Source organism: Python bivittatus, unplaced genomic scaffold (assembly GCF_059951505.1).
Source record: "Python bivittatus isolate LINGU-HERP-01145 unplaced genomic scaffold, Pbiv_v1 ctg000580_np1212, whole genome shotgun sequence".
In the NCBI taxonomy this organism is placed as follows: Eukaryota; Metazoa; Chordata; class Lepidosauria; order Squamata; family Pythonidae; genus Python; species Python bivittatus.
In genome coordinates, this window is record NW_028277087.1 from 23929812 (window position 1) to 23944877 (window position 15066).

General features: G+C 39.4%; 1 protein-coding gene across 2 annotated transcripts in view; it reads right to left on the reverse strand.

Annotated features, from left to right (window-relative positions):
* The window catches only part of LOC148214694 (inverted formin-2-like), a 43023-nt gene that overhangs the window by 1285 nt on the left and 26672 nt on the right, over positions 1-15066 (reverse strand). The window contains exons 2-7 of one of the 2 annotated variants that reach the window (XM_088149776.1): positions 8244-8652; positions 7118-7233; positions 5664-5823; positions 5229-5262; positions 4107-4248; positions 2240-2381 (exon numbers count right to left, since the gene is read on the reverse strand). In XM_088149776.1, the coding sequence (XP_088005902.1) occupies positions 2240-2381; positions 4107-4248; positions 5229-5262; positions 5664-5823; positions 7118-7233; positions 8244-8637 (988 nt within the window). In that variant the 5' untranslated portion in view covers positions 8638-8652. Of the gene's footprint in view, positions 1-2239; positions 2382-4106; positions 4249-5224; positions 5263-5663; positions 5824-7117; positions 7234-8243; positions 8653-15066 lie in introns of those variants that run through there. The other variant, XM_007423949.3, reaches the window with a different exon arrangement.

Here is a 15066-nt window from a genome sequence, read left to right on the forward strand (position 1 = left end):
TATTATATAGCTATTATATTTTATATCACATGTAGTTTCAAAACACTCCTCACGGATAGCATCATGTTGAGCAGGGTTTCGCAATCTCAGCCCACTTGCTGGCTGGGGAATTCTGGGAGTTGAAGTACACACATCTCAAATTTGCTAAGGTTGAGAAATACTGATTGCAGAAATCAAAATGTTGAGATTCCAGCAACTAATCTATTTTTCATTTAGAATCAATATATCCCCACATACATTATGGGAGAGACTTCGTGATTTTCTTTCTAATAGCCTTCATACAAGGAGACAAGGAGATAGATTTCTTCAGTGATAATGGAGAAGATTACAGATGGCCTCCAGCACCTTTATCAATATGGGAACTGATTCTTAACATGCTTTAGGGAAGCTTATATATTATGCCCAAATTCCTGTTCTCTTCATGTGCTTGTGTCTGAAGTATATTGATCTCTGAACTTTTTACCTTCTGTCTGAAGTTTATATCCCTTCCTTGCTGCTTTTTCTCTACTTCATACTGAAATGTAGTATCAGTTGGTAACCCTGTAACTATACTTGTCATAATTAAAGACTGCTATGATGTATTTCATATTGTTATATCTTTGATTAAAAGTAGAACTGCTATACTGACATTTAAAAGTTCATTTTGATTTCTTGAAAAAACTTTTTGTTAGGAGAGTTGAGAGGTGGAAAGGCTTTCACAGACTTCTGCCTTACATTATGTGTAAAGTACTGGAAGATGCAACATTTTCTCTGCTGCTCATGATGATCTCACAGTTGGAAAGCTGACCTGAAGGAACCAATCCTAAGTGAAGATGAGCTAAGAAGGCCCAATTGGAAATGCCAAAGTGCTAAAAGCAGAGATGGACTGGAGCCAATGAAAGTCCAGGGGATGAGAATCTTGGAAGCAATGAGAAAAAAAATTGCCTGTCAGGCAGAGGGATTTTTTAAAAAATCATCTATTTTCTGGACCCATGTTTAGCCCTCTCAGTTGGACTTCACCTTTCCTTCATTTTCCAGCTAACACTGAAATCTAGTCCCTTTGCATCCTTCCAGCCCAGGCTTCAAAAACCCTGGAAACAGAGACCTGATTGGTCATCACATTCCCCATCAGCATTTCGATATATTCTTATTCTTGTATATTCTTATTTCTGTTTCTCATGCTTACTATGCAATTTTACAAGAACACTTAAGAAATTTCTTAAGTAAGATACCTAAATGTGTTCCTTGCTTGTTTTGCCATTTGACTGCATCAATGTATTTATAAGGAAGACGTTTTTACTGCTGTCTGAAGAGAGGCTTGCATTAATGATTATGCTGAGGGAGGGGTGATTTAGAGCCCATACAGAGATTTATGGACCAGAGAAACCCATACACAAGATCTGGACCTTAATCAAAAGTTTACAGTGACAATTGAGAATAATAAGTGAATTAGGCTCAACTGGGATTTGCTCTGTGTTCAAGCATTGATTGCAATGATGAAGGAGTAGCTTGTCTGTTCTGGGTGCAGTAATAACCTGAGAGCAAGGGAGATCTGAAGATCTGTCTTTTTAGCAGCAAATTAATTTTGCATAAGCATTATTGACAGTGGGACCATAGTATGAAGTGAGGTTATTAAGGAAGCCTATCGATAAAGGCTTCTCAATGAACTGGAAATCTTTCAGACCTAACTAAAGCAAGGGTCATTGTGGTTAACCAAACCTGGGCAGTACCACTTGTGGACTCAACTGTGACCTGACCTGGAAACATCCCAAGCTGCAGACCAGATCCATTCAGAGCAGACTGAATTTGTCCCTTTAACAGCTAATGGGACCTCTATCTTGCATGGACTGAACCTCAACTTGTTTGCTTGCTATATGCAATCTAGCATTGTGCCCAGTGATAGCTCTCTTAATTAAGAGTCCTTTGTTCTGGATGAAGAATTCTCTGGAGGCAGACTCTCTTTAGAAGGCTACAGGAAACAGGAAAACAGGTGGAAAATATTCACTCATATTCTTTCTGGGCAGAACAATCTCTCACTCACAATTTTCTATCGCCTCCTGTCCTGGAGTGCCAAGACACTGTTTTCTTTATTCTCTTGATCTAGGAAGATGATGTAAATGAAGCAGAAGTCTGTTGCAAACCTGGTGGGTCAGAATCCCAGAGCCAGATTTCTTAAACTAAACATGAACTCTGTATTTTGGCCTGCTTTATTTTTAGGGAACGTGTATTGCATCACAAGACATAGTGTGTTAAAACTTACCGTCATTAGCAAGCAAGATGGCTCTGCTTACTAAGATTTCTAAGGACTCCCAAAGCAATAGGCTGGAGCGATGAGAAGGTTCAAGATGCAAGAGGCTCTGGAGAATGGACAGCAGCTGAATGGAGACTGGGGAGCTGCTCACCTAAAACAGAAACTTTGAAACTATTATCTGCTTTATATATTACTGATGTCATGATAGTGATGCCAACTGTAATATTACAAACTCTGCTATCAAAAATCCAGAGCTGCAATATGAGTCATTATTGAAATTAGAGGCAATGGGCAATCAAGCTTCCCAATTGTGGAAACAGTTTCAGGATGTAAATACAATGAATATGTATGTAAATACAGTGCATATCCTTATTCTAGAGCAGATGACAGTTACAAATAGTACATAAAACTCACCGGGGAAAAATACCACTTTGCATCTATAGTCTAGTGAAATGATGCTCTGCAACTGTGAACGAGTGTTAAGAACCATATTTAAGCAGCAGTTTTGCACAGAGAATTCAATGGATTAGATTCAAGCAAGGCCAATTTTAACAGACTTGTCCCAGATTTCAGATGTTTATTTCCCAAAAGAACCACCCCAAATTTCAACTCAGTCTCTGTTTTAGGCAGTATCTGAAAACAAACTTTATCCACCACTTGTAAAATGAGATAAGATTTGCCTGTCACCTGATACTAGTCTCTGAACTTTCCAAATATATGATAGAATTTATCATAGAAATAAAATCAGCTTCTTTTTCACAATCAATAAAGGCAGGATTCCATTTTCAAGCTGGGAGCCCTGGGCTCAAGGTTTATGCTTTTCAGGAACACTCCCTGCCAAGGGTGACCATGGGGTGGGGGGTGGGGATTGTTTAAAAAGTCAAGATGGCAGCTGTGACTCTAGGATCAAAGCCCTTCCCCTTTTACACGCATCACAGGCACAACACATATAAAATATGGGAGGGGGTTTGTGCAGTTGCAACCATCATCTTGACGTTTTTAAACACTACCCACCCACCCCGGCACAGTCACCCTGCTTCTGCAAATAGGCAAAAGGGAGAGAGCAAGGAGCTGCCACTGAGACCCATACTTTAGGTAAGGAGAAACAGCTAAAGGTATGTACAGCAGGGCTCCTCAACCTTGGCAACTTTAAGATGGGTGGACTTCAACTCCCAGAATTCCCCAGCCAGCAAGAATTCTGGGAGTTGAAGTCCACCCGTCTTAAAGTTGCCAAGGTTGAGGAGCCCTGATGTACAGAATGGAACCATGAGGCTGTGAAATAAAAGCCCATTAAATGTTAGGCTTTAGGGAAGTATCATCTGGTAATATCATATTTGTTATCAATAAAATTTGGTCAGGAAGGAATAGGACCTACTCTGCAACAACATTCATTTTATGCAACACTTCCCACCGAGAAGTCTACACAGCCCCCAAACTGCTCTTTTTCAGCAGAGCTTCTGATACCGGAGAGTGTTGACACTTGCTCCTTGCCTTTGAACTTACCTGTTCCACCTATTTTTGTTTTGGTAAGTTTGCCTTTAATTCAGTTGCTTCTGTTGGTTGGCTATCTATTCTGTCCTTCCTCCTGGAGTTCAAGACACTGTCCGTCATACCACTGAGCCATTCAGTCAATTTCTACAGCTGAAAGTAGATTTGGAACTGGGTGTCCCCAGAGCAAGTGCAAGGTGTTAACTGGTATGCCACACTGTGTCTTTAACTGATTGTGTGGCTTGTTTTAGTTTTATTCCCCAAAATTTGATACATGATATATGTATAGTTTTAAATTAGTATTTAGGATTTAGAATGACCAAAAAAAAAAAATAATACAGAAACAAAGAGGAATTATATGTTGCATTAAAAAGAAAATGCTACTCACTTTGTTGAACAGAGAAGAGAAAACCTCTTGATGATTGTTCATATTAATCCCATCACATATTCTCAATAACTCTTCATCATCTTCAGTCTTAGCCTCCTCAAATGTCTCACACTGGATAAGCAGGTCTTCATCTTCTATGTCTCTATATTAAGCCCCACAACAATAACTATCACTCATCCAGATAATAACTTCTATTTTTAATTGAAAAAAAAATCACATCAGTTAATAACCCTACAGCAGAAGTTAATATCCCCAACTTGCATCTGTATATACAATTCATATACTCAGAGAATGTCTATTATTTGAGGGCATAAACACATAAAAGGTATTTGTCAGTTAAATTATAGAGGTGTTTCTATATTCAAATGAACTTTAAAAAAACTCTGAGTTGATGAAATTGCAAGCTAAAGAAATGTGGGGGTTTCTCCCATTAAAATACACCCTAAAACCAAACTTATACATGGGAAAGAATGAATGGTGATGGCTGGCTCATTATCATACTTACAGGCATTTACAATTAACACACACACAGAGATACACAGACACACCATACAGATGTGGCAACTGTCACACTGTAATCTACATCAGCCAGCCTGGGCTGTCTTAGCTTCAGTGGGATAGAGATGATCACTGCAAAATAGCTTGAGGTAGATTTTGGGGAGACCAGTGAGAATTGTCAAATTTTGAGCAAGATGAATGTATAGTTTCATAGATCTCAAGGTGATAGAAAACAATCTAGAAAAAGTATATCTAGATTTTTTTTATTTTGTGAAGGGTAAAGGAAGATGATGGTGAAGATAAAAGAAACAGCAGTTATTACTCAATCTGATGGATAGAAACTTGCTGAACCAAAACAGATGATCAATAAAACCTAACTATTCTGAAAGAAATACTATTGTGGTCAACTGTATTTAAGCTCATATCTGTTTCCTTCTATGGTTCCTCTTGATACATAATTATATGATTAAAAGTTTATGGAACTAGAAACTGGAGCTACAACAGTGGACTCAAATAATTGTTCTGATAAGGAAATGGCGCTCCCTGAATGATGTGCTTGTAAAAGAATTATACTATTTAAAATATAATATAATTATATATTCAAAAACATAATAAATCACTTACCGCAGTTTGGTTAAAATATCCAACAACTGGAGACCTGGTAATAGAGAAGAGGAAAAAAACCCATTGATATATAGTCTAATGAAAATAAACTATTTTAGCATCAGTAACAGTAACAAATATGCAGCACAGGAAATAACTAAATGGGCTACCAATTTAGGTAAGGGAATCCTTTTGTGAAATAGATGTAGAACTGAAAATTGCTAAATGATACACAAAATGGGATTGCTAATTAAAAATTCATATACAGTTTAGCAAGAAGGATCTGTTTTCCTGAAAACCATTTTTTTCCCCCTTTGGGCTTAGGCAAATTGAGGGACGATAAGGCTGTCAGGTCACGATGCTTAGATGGTACCACTGGAGCCTTGCTGATAAGCCAGGGAATCTTCTGACAAAGCTAATTTCATATGGAACATCTGAACTGAAGACCATTCTTACCAATGAACTCATTCCGGAGCTGCATCCTCCCTCTCAGTTCCTCTGTTCCCAATATAACTGCATTGATGACACTCAAGAGTGTTATCATGTAGGGCACATTGTCTGTGACCGAGAGCTCATTCATAATGATGCTGAACCGGTACTGTTGGTTTTTCACAGTCTGTGGCAAAGGAGACAAATCAAAGATGTGTTGGATTGAATGCTAGATTTCAAAACCAAGTTTGCTCAGCCTACTGTTGTCACCTCAGTTTAGCAATGATCTTCAGAGTTTTAAGTAGAAAACTCAGAAATCTGAATATGCCAGAAATTCAACTTGGGAATTTTCACAAGCTGAATTGTGGTCCCTCCCTGAAATAAGAAGCCCCTCAATTCCATTTCATGGGAAAAGGTAAGATGAAAAAAAAATGTTTCTATCACAAAACTTTTACTTCTCTTAAGTACAGTTATCTTTCTCCAGTGGTGTAGATGTGGTTGAACTTTAATTTCCAGCAGTCACCATCGACCATGCAGGCTGGAGTGGCTGAGAAGTGTAGTTAAGCAACGTTTGAAGAGCCAAAGATTTTCTTCCCCTGTGATGGCAATGCCTTTAGTTATGAGAAAGTGGGGCACTGAAATGGGCTAGCATTTAATAGATTAAAAACAGAAGCTACTTATTGACACAATGCATTATGCACCTATGGAATTCCTTACCACATGATGTGTTAATAGGAGCCACTGACTTGGGTATAGCCAACATAGGCAGCAGAGACCATAGGAAAGAAATGGGGAAGTATATTTGAGTTCCTTGTCAGAGGGCAGGAGTTTGTTTATATGTGCGTGCTAAACAGAACCTAAAACAGAGGTCAATAATCTTTTTGGACTACTGGGCCTATTCAGCATTTTAAGGACTCCCCCTCCCATTTCATTGTGTCTTTTTTTGGGGCGGGGGGTAGATAGGTACACTTCCAAACAAAACTCTAGTCTGTAGACAGGCATAATTTTTCCTTTCCAAGAACGTCTATGAGGTCCAGAAGCAGTTTACAGTCATTGTAGGGGCAGGGAAAGAATGAAGCTGGAGAATGACATTTTGCTTTGCAGCATGTCAGTTTTTCATTAATTTATATTTTAATAACCTCAAAGGAATTAAAAAGTGATGCAGGTAGCCTGGTGGATGCCAAGGAAGATTCCTGTTGCCCTTAAATACCAGGTTGCCTACTTCTGCCCTGCAGGTTCAGAAGAGGCTTACTGATTTCAGCCCCTACTTGTGACTTTCTGATTAAGGACTAACAAGATGGACTGTTGGTTTGATTCTGAAGAGTTATATTGATTGATGCACATTATGGTATTGGTTATACCAGGGTTTCTCAATCTTAACAACCTTAAGATGGCTGGAGAATTCTGGAGGTTGAAGTCCACACATCTTAAAATTGCCACGGTTGAGAAACTCTGGGTTATATATTTGATTTTCTACTTGCCTTGTAGTGGTCTAGAGCATCCAGAGCCAGAGCATGTCCATCAAATGAATAAATGCAGAGAGCAGCCAGGAGTTCAAACACTTGCTTTTTGACCATGATATTTGAAGTGTCCAGTGCTTCAAAGACAAAGGAGGACGATTATATTCCAGAGCCATATTATATATTTTGCAGATGATGTAGCTTGAAAAAGACATTTTCTATTCAACTCTAGAGTAAATGTAGGGGACTCAATCTAGATTGAGACTCTAATATGGAAGGAGAAGGGTCTTAATTCTTTGTTCCCTGCCCCAGTACAAATACAATTCATTCTAATGGGACTCCTTCCTCCAACATAGGATTGCAGCTCTCCAGTTTACAAGCTAATTCAGTACACTATACTGTACTGAGATCCTATACTCCAATTTCCTGTATTTCTTTTTCTCCTCCTCCTCTGCTATGTAAGATAGTGTGCAAGGTATTTTCTGTGGCAGATCTCTTTGTACACATCCCTTTGTAGTTTACCTAACTATCCAGTTTTATTGATCTGAAAAAGGCCAGGGGAGAGTTCATTTATTTTTATGAGTTAAATTCTGCTTTTCTGTCCATAGGTACTCATCTTATTTTCCCTGGCATGTAATTGAAGAGTGGGAGGAGAGAAAGGCTGCAGACCACTGGAGAGATGATTGCACAACACAAGACAGGACATTCTTACACACCCTTCAGCCATTTCATACTTAAAGCCTTTCCCCACTGCTAAGCTGAAGAGCTATTATCCATCGATTCTTGAGTCAGCAGAAAACTACACTGGCATGAAATTCTCTGTCCCCACACCCACCTCTACTGCCTCTGTTTCAGCACACAGCACTCACCTGACTTCCCTGCAAGGTAATGGATGACAAAGCCTAACACATTTTTCACATCTCATGGTTGCTAGTGTATTCAGTTGCCCTGCTAACCTCTGTGCTTCCTAGTAATTCCTGTTCAGCTCTAAAATGCTGTAATAATGAGCCAAAACCATGAAATCATGAAAAAACACAGACTGCCCCCCGAGAGAGAGAGAGAGAGAGGGAGGGAGAGAGGGAGGGAGGGAGGGAGGGAGGGAGGGAGGGAGGGAGGGAGAGAGAGAGAAGAAGGAATGTGCCCTCACCTTGAGAGAGTTTCCTGACATAACCTTCATTGCTCACGATATATTCAATGCCTTTCGGAGAGTTCATCACTGCCCGCACACAGTTGATGCATGTCAGCTGCAGGAGGGCATCTGAGATCCTAGAAACACCTCTCCCTGACAGTCTGTCTAGGGCTTCTAACAGAAGATCCAGTCCACAGAGTTCCAAAAACTGGACCATCCAGCTATCATCACTACTTTCCAGCCGCTTCTTGAGCCCTGAGTAATTCACCACTGAAGGGATCTGTAACAGGCGAATGCAGAGTTCTGGCTCTGCATTTTCCAGGTTGGCTTCGGTTTGATCCGAATCCTGGGACCCCAGCCTTTCTTTCAAGACACTCCATTTCTTGTGTGCATTTTCTTTTTTGCTAGACATTTTGGCAGGTTGCTCCTAAAGGAGGAAGAGGAAAAACAGACACCAAGATTTCATTAATATTATTCTATTTGTCTGTGAATGCCCCCCCCCCCCAATTACTGATCAAATCACTAGGCAGATAAAGCTTTTTACTTCTCTTAAGGGGAAGCTTCAATTTTCCAGGGGGAATACTAATTAAGGATGTATCTGCTCAGATCTTTTCTCTTCTACACCACAAATTGTGCTATCAACAAAGAAACATTAGAACATAAGCAATCCCCTTAGTTTCCCAGCAGACGGCCTTTTGAGACAGTCACACTGCCATCAAGACTAATAGCCACTGATCCCTATGACTTCCATGAATTGGTCTAATCCTTTTTTGAAGCTAGCCAAACTGGTAGCTAGCAGCACATCTTATGGTAGCAAGTTCCTGAGTTTGATTACATGATGGATAAAAAAAAAATCCTTTTGTCTGTCCTGATTCTTCCAGGATTCAATAAAACCACTTCCTTTTCTTTTGTACAATTACCCCCTTTATCTCCAGCTTTATCCTCATGAGAAACGCATTTGTGCACTCTGAAGCATCACTAGTGTTTTGCCAATCATTCTCAGATTACAGATAGTCCCCAGTTTAAGAATGAGTTCTGTTCCCAAGGTGTCCTTAAGTCGAATTTGTATGTAAGCCGGAACAGTATGATTGTATAATACTGTATAAGTAATATTGTGTAATGAACTCGAACCATTGTGTATTTAACTTGAATCATTGTGTATTTAACTCAAATTTTGCTACAATAAGCTCCATTCTTAACTATGGGTCTGTAAACCAGGCATTCTGGACCTGGGGACTACCTGCAAACCAGGTGGCAACTGCTTGCTTCTTTATCCCATGAATATTCAACCTTAGTAACTTTCAAGAGTACACTGAATTCCTGAACTGAGCAGGAATTGGCCTAGATGATGCTTAAAGTCCTTCCAACCCTTATATTATATGATGCTGTGATTCTATGATGCTGTAGAGGCAGGATGGTGCTTTGGTTAAAGCACTACATCAATTTTTGTAATATCGGTAGAAGAAGACTTCCTTGTGTCAAGCTCACCTCCTGATAGCTACTGTATATAGACATGTCCATACAATTTTCTTGGCAACACTATACAAGTGGTTTGCCACTGTCTTTTCTTCTGAGATTCTTCTTTTGTACTTCTTGGTCAAGTCCCATCCCTGGGATTTCTTGGTGGCCAACCATCATAATACTACCCAGCTCATCAATCACTATTAACTGTGCAGGCATATCTAGCACTGAGAAAACTCAAGAGATTAATTAAAAGCCTGCACACATGCACATCCTCCCCCACACGTATAGAACATGAATATTCTTTGCTACCTAGCAAGATAGCATCTCGTCTCTAAATGATATTTTTGTTCTAGTAATAAGCTACAAAGATTTCAATAATAACAAAAATAATAAAACTAGGATGCTTCTCTTCCCCCAAAGTCATATCAAGGTATGTTCACAATATAAGTGGGAGGATGTAATCTAATTCTGGGGCATCCATGGGGTAATCATGCAATCACTTTAATCTCAGATGTGGCGGAGAAAGGGAAGAAAATTGCCTGTTATCTTGGAGCAGAAAGCCCAATTCACTTTTGACTTTAGACATGCCTGTGCTAATGTTTCTCCTAATATTGTTGATTTTTTCTCCAGCCCTTCCTACTGCCTTTCAGATGAGTTGGACTCTAATCCACATCATTCCCCTGCTAGGGGATTTATTCCACCTTTTCTCTAAAGGTTCTCAGAAAAAAATACCTGAATTTTCGATCCTACACATATTTTCTAAAACCGTAACTGCTGCTCGTGCTTCCCCCAACAACATTTGCAGGACCTGGCCTCATTTTTCAAAAGTAATATTTCAGCTGCCTTTCCTGAAACTTGGAACAAAGCTCTGTTTTTGCTGTAAAGGTTTGTCCCACCAGAGAAATATATCACCAGAAAGGAATGTGTGGGGTTTATCCCACGATAGGTCTAATGTATTGTGGCAAAAAACAAAACCTGACCTATGCTTTGCCAAAGAACTCCACAGAAGTCTTAAAATGTATCTGGGGGTGGGGAAATAAATATTCCAGATGACATATCCTTATTCTTAATTCTAAAACAAGGAGTGTTTTTCCTTACTTTAAATAGCTGCGGGGATACTTTTTAAAACTTTCCCAAGACAATTAGAAGAAGTTGCTCCCCAAATGCCATGGGTCTATTATACATAAAAAACAAATAAAGACTTCCTCAAGACGGCCTTGCCTCCTGGCTACAATATAGATGTGGTTTGTCATTACTTTCTTCCATGCTATTTTTTATACTTTCCAGTTTAGCCCTCAACCTAAATTGCCCTGGTTGTCTCCCCATCCAAATACTGACTAGGTTTGAGCTGGCTTAGTTCTTTGAGATCAACCAGTGTTGGCTAGGTACTGTCATCTGCTGGAGCCCATATGAGAATACCGGTGTTGATTGTAGAACATGCTCCTCATGGAGGTGCAACTGCAACACCATTAAATTAAGCACCAAATGCAAACTAATTTCTTTTCCCCAGCATTTTAAACTACTATATTCTGCTGGCTGATATGACATTTGTGGAACTGCTGTCTCCCATTGTCTCTGCTTGCCCCTCCAGATCTAACAGAGAGGTCATGCTTAGGGTCCCTTCCATTAAACAATGCCACCTTGTTAGACTCAGGAGTTGTGCTTTCTCTGTGGCAGTGCAACAGCATCCCTGCAGAGATCCGGATGGCCCTGAACCTGTTAGCTTTTTGTAAAGTACTAAAGACCTGGCTGTTCCCCCAGGCATCTGGGCCGGGAGGTTAAGCAGGTTCTGCTGGTTAATGTTGTTTTCTTATAGGCTGGAATTGTTGTTGTGCTCTCAGACACTATGGGTTGGATTGTTTCCTTTGTTGAAACACCGCACCCAGAGTCATTGCCATAAGATAGGTGGCCGTATAAATTGTTTAAACAAATAAATAAATAACTTTCTGAGTCACGCTTTCATTGTAATTCACCTCAAGGATTGTTATGGGGGAAGATGGGAGGAGGGAATACTACTGACCCCATCTTGAGCTCCTGAAGAAAAAGCAAGATATAGATATAAATCCAACAAATAAATGAAATGTCCTTACTTGCTATTTGATGTTGTTCTATTTCTTTTTATTATATATTTGTACTACCAAATTTTTCCAACATCATTAATTATATATAGGATAGGAAGAGTATGGATCAAACAAATGGATCATCAAACCAACCAACCAACCCAGAGTTCTCACTCGAGGCACAAATGACCAGGTTCAAATTATCCTACTTCAGACACATTATGGAAAAACCTAGCTCTCTGGAGAAGACTCTGGTGCTGGGAAAAGTGGAAGGAAAGAGAAGAGGATGACTAGCAGCAAGGTGGATGGATTCCATTACATTGCTGGTGGTACACTGTTGGAAGACGTGAAAAACCAGGTTAGGGACAGATTGTTGTGGAGAAAATCTACCTATATGGTCGCTAACAGTCGACACTGACTTGATGGCACATAATCAGTCAGTCAATCAATCAATCAATCATATACTATATTAAGATAAAGGATAGTCTAGCTACTACTGTACATCTGGTCTTCAAAACTCCAGATAACAGCAAAGAGATTTGGCAACTCTTTGTTGCAATCTAGTGGTAGTCTAGATTTTTACAGCCTAGATCTGATAGCCCTAGAGCGGGTATTCTCAAACTATGGGTGAGGATCACCCAGGACGGCACAAGCATTTTAAAGGTTGTCACTGTTTTTTAAAATCTGATCAGGCTTTCAAGGCCAAGTGGGAGTTCTGTCAAAACTCACTCTAGACATTACTCCCTACTTTGCCTGGGCAAGCAGACTATGGGTGTTCCCAGGCAAAGCAGGCGTGAATTCTGCCAGAGCTCCCACGTTGCCAGGGCAAGTCCCAGTAGGTGGCTGCAGGACTGCCAGTTTAAGAGTCTCTGTGTGTGTGTTTGTGTGTCTGTGTGTGTGAGAGAGATACACATTCACGCACACATCAAAATTTAATTATTAATAGTAAGCAGTATATTTATTTCTTGCCCAATCCTGACCCCAATGAAATAATGTTTTATACATGGGTAAGTGACACACAAACTCATGTATCATTTATGAAGTCACAGTATTGCAAAGCTGGACAAATCCTTCCCTAATTTATTATTAATAAATAATAACACTGACAGGCAAGAATCAGTGGCTAGGATTAAAAATACCCTTAATTCTTCTCTTCCCATTGGTTTTGTACTGCCAATGTGAGTAACTTTTCCACAACTGAGCTGCAAGTGTAAAAGTAAGATGAGTTGGGAAAGATGGGGTTAAACAATCTCAGTGTCATTTGCAGAGAAAACTGAATCTGCTGAGGAAGAGATGAAACACTCATTGCTGCTGTTTTTTCCATGCAAGTCCCTGGCCTCATTGGTGCAAACACACATATACTGACATCAACTCCATGTCTGAGAGTTCAAGTTCCTCAAAGTAAAGCTAAAGAACAAGCAGCAATATTCAGGTAGATTTGTTTAAATTGCAGCATATGTCCCAAAGTTACTCATTTGTAAAGCAGAATAAGACAGGTCTTCTGTTGTGGAAATATCACATTTTCCCAGCCTTCAATATTGCAAAACAATATTTTTAACTTTGGCCAGCATGCCCAATTCTCTGGCAATTTCTATGTAAAATACCACTTTGCCTTCTTGTCTTACTACTGCAGTGACTGTCACATTCCTCATAAGAAGCACAACTACACCTTATGTCTGCAAGAATTGTTGCCCAATTTTGTGTAAGTGACACACCCAAGGAAGAAAACACCAGAAGCATTCTGAGGAAAGTATGGTTGGGAGGTGGGTAGGAGAGAAATTTGAAGATTACCGATGTTTTTCCAAGATGGCTCTGCGCTTCCAGCTTGCAACTGAGTTGTCTCTAGAACAAAAGGTTCACAGGGCATGTTTAGAGATTCCTAATCATAAGAACTGTAAGACTGCCATCTGAGAACTACTTCCCTTAAAGTAAGTCATGCCGAGATCAGTGAGATTTACTTCTGAGTAGACAAGTCTCACATTCCATAGTTAATGAATCAAATGTCTGGCTACAGCTACCGAAACTTCTCAATAAGTTTCTGCACTTCCCTAACCAATATTTCACACATCATGCTAAGAGGTCACTGGATTGTTTGTTTTGGGGTTTTGCAGGATGTGAATCCAGCTACTGTGGCATGTAAACTATGATTCATAATAGACCAGTGCAACTTTTTGCAGGCTGAAGCCCGTATTTGGCCTTTAATAGTGTATTATAGACTGTACTCCAAAAAGGAGGCAGGACAGGAGAAAAAAAATTAAATCTGGTTTTATGTAATTGTACATAAATGACTTGTTAAATAAGCTGTGTCTGAGTTCAGTGTTTTAATTCAGACCATGTATTTGTATTTGTTTCTACGAATACAAAATATTAATTACATTAAAATATAATTATTAGTTATACAGCCTGAGTCTAGGTTACTGCAGAAGTGATAATTGAGGATTAGTTTGAAAATAGGTCAGTAAAGTTACTCCTCCTTTCTAGCCTTCATTCTCAATCTTCCATTTCTGGAAACTTCAATAAACTATTTAAAAAAGAATGCCCTCATAGTATAATAGCTTTCTAAAAATATAGTACTGGGAGTTGGAGTGATCATAGCAACTTTTTTTTCCTTTGTCTTTTCTTCAGTAAAATACATGTTACAATACATATATTCTTTTTCAGTCCCAATCCATTATATAGGGACTGGCTACTGTGTTGAGTCTTTGGTGACCTATCGCTGCCCTAATTCAGCATAGCATACTTGGAACAGTGTGAACTGCACACATGTTATTTATTTATTTATAATATTTGTTAACTACTCCAATGGTGTGACTCTAGGTGATGTACAAAGTAGTAAGGACAAATACCTTTCCCCCTTCAAAAATGTCAATACTACGTAAAATAAGCTGTACAAGAGATGACACTAATAGCAAAAAGCAGAGCTGAATACAGTACCTGACGAATATGAGAAGGAAGAGTGCCATTTAGGTATCCAGAGGAAGCATGTTCCATAATACAGGGGCTGCCACAAAGAAAGTCTGCTGTCCAAGACCCATAAACCTCAAAGAGGAAAAATTCTTAACAGACCTTCTTGAGATGATTGAATGGGTGAAGGTGACTTCAATGGCACCAAAAATTGCTGACTAGGATGGGAGCCAAACTCATGAGCGCCCTGTTTTCCCTCCAAATTACTGCTCATCCTAATTTCTTTTTTGAGCTTTAGTCACTTATATGGGTCTTGCTTACTCATATAAGTAAGGAGTCAGTTCATATTCAATTCTGTTTTATGTACAAAGAGTGTATGGAGGAATTGTGAGGCAGAAGTCTTGGTGTTCTAA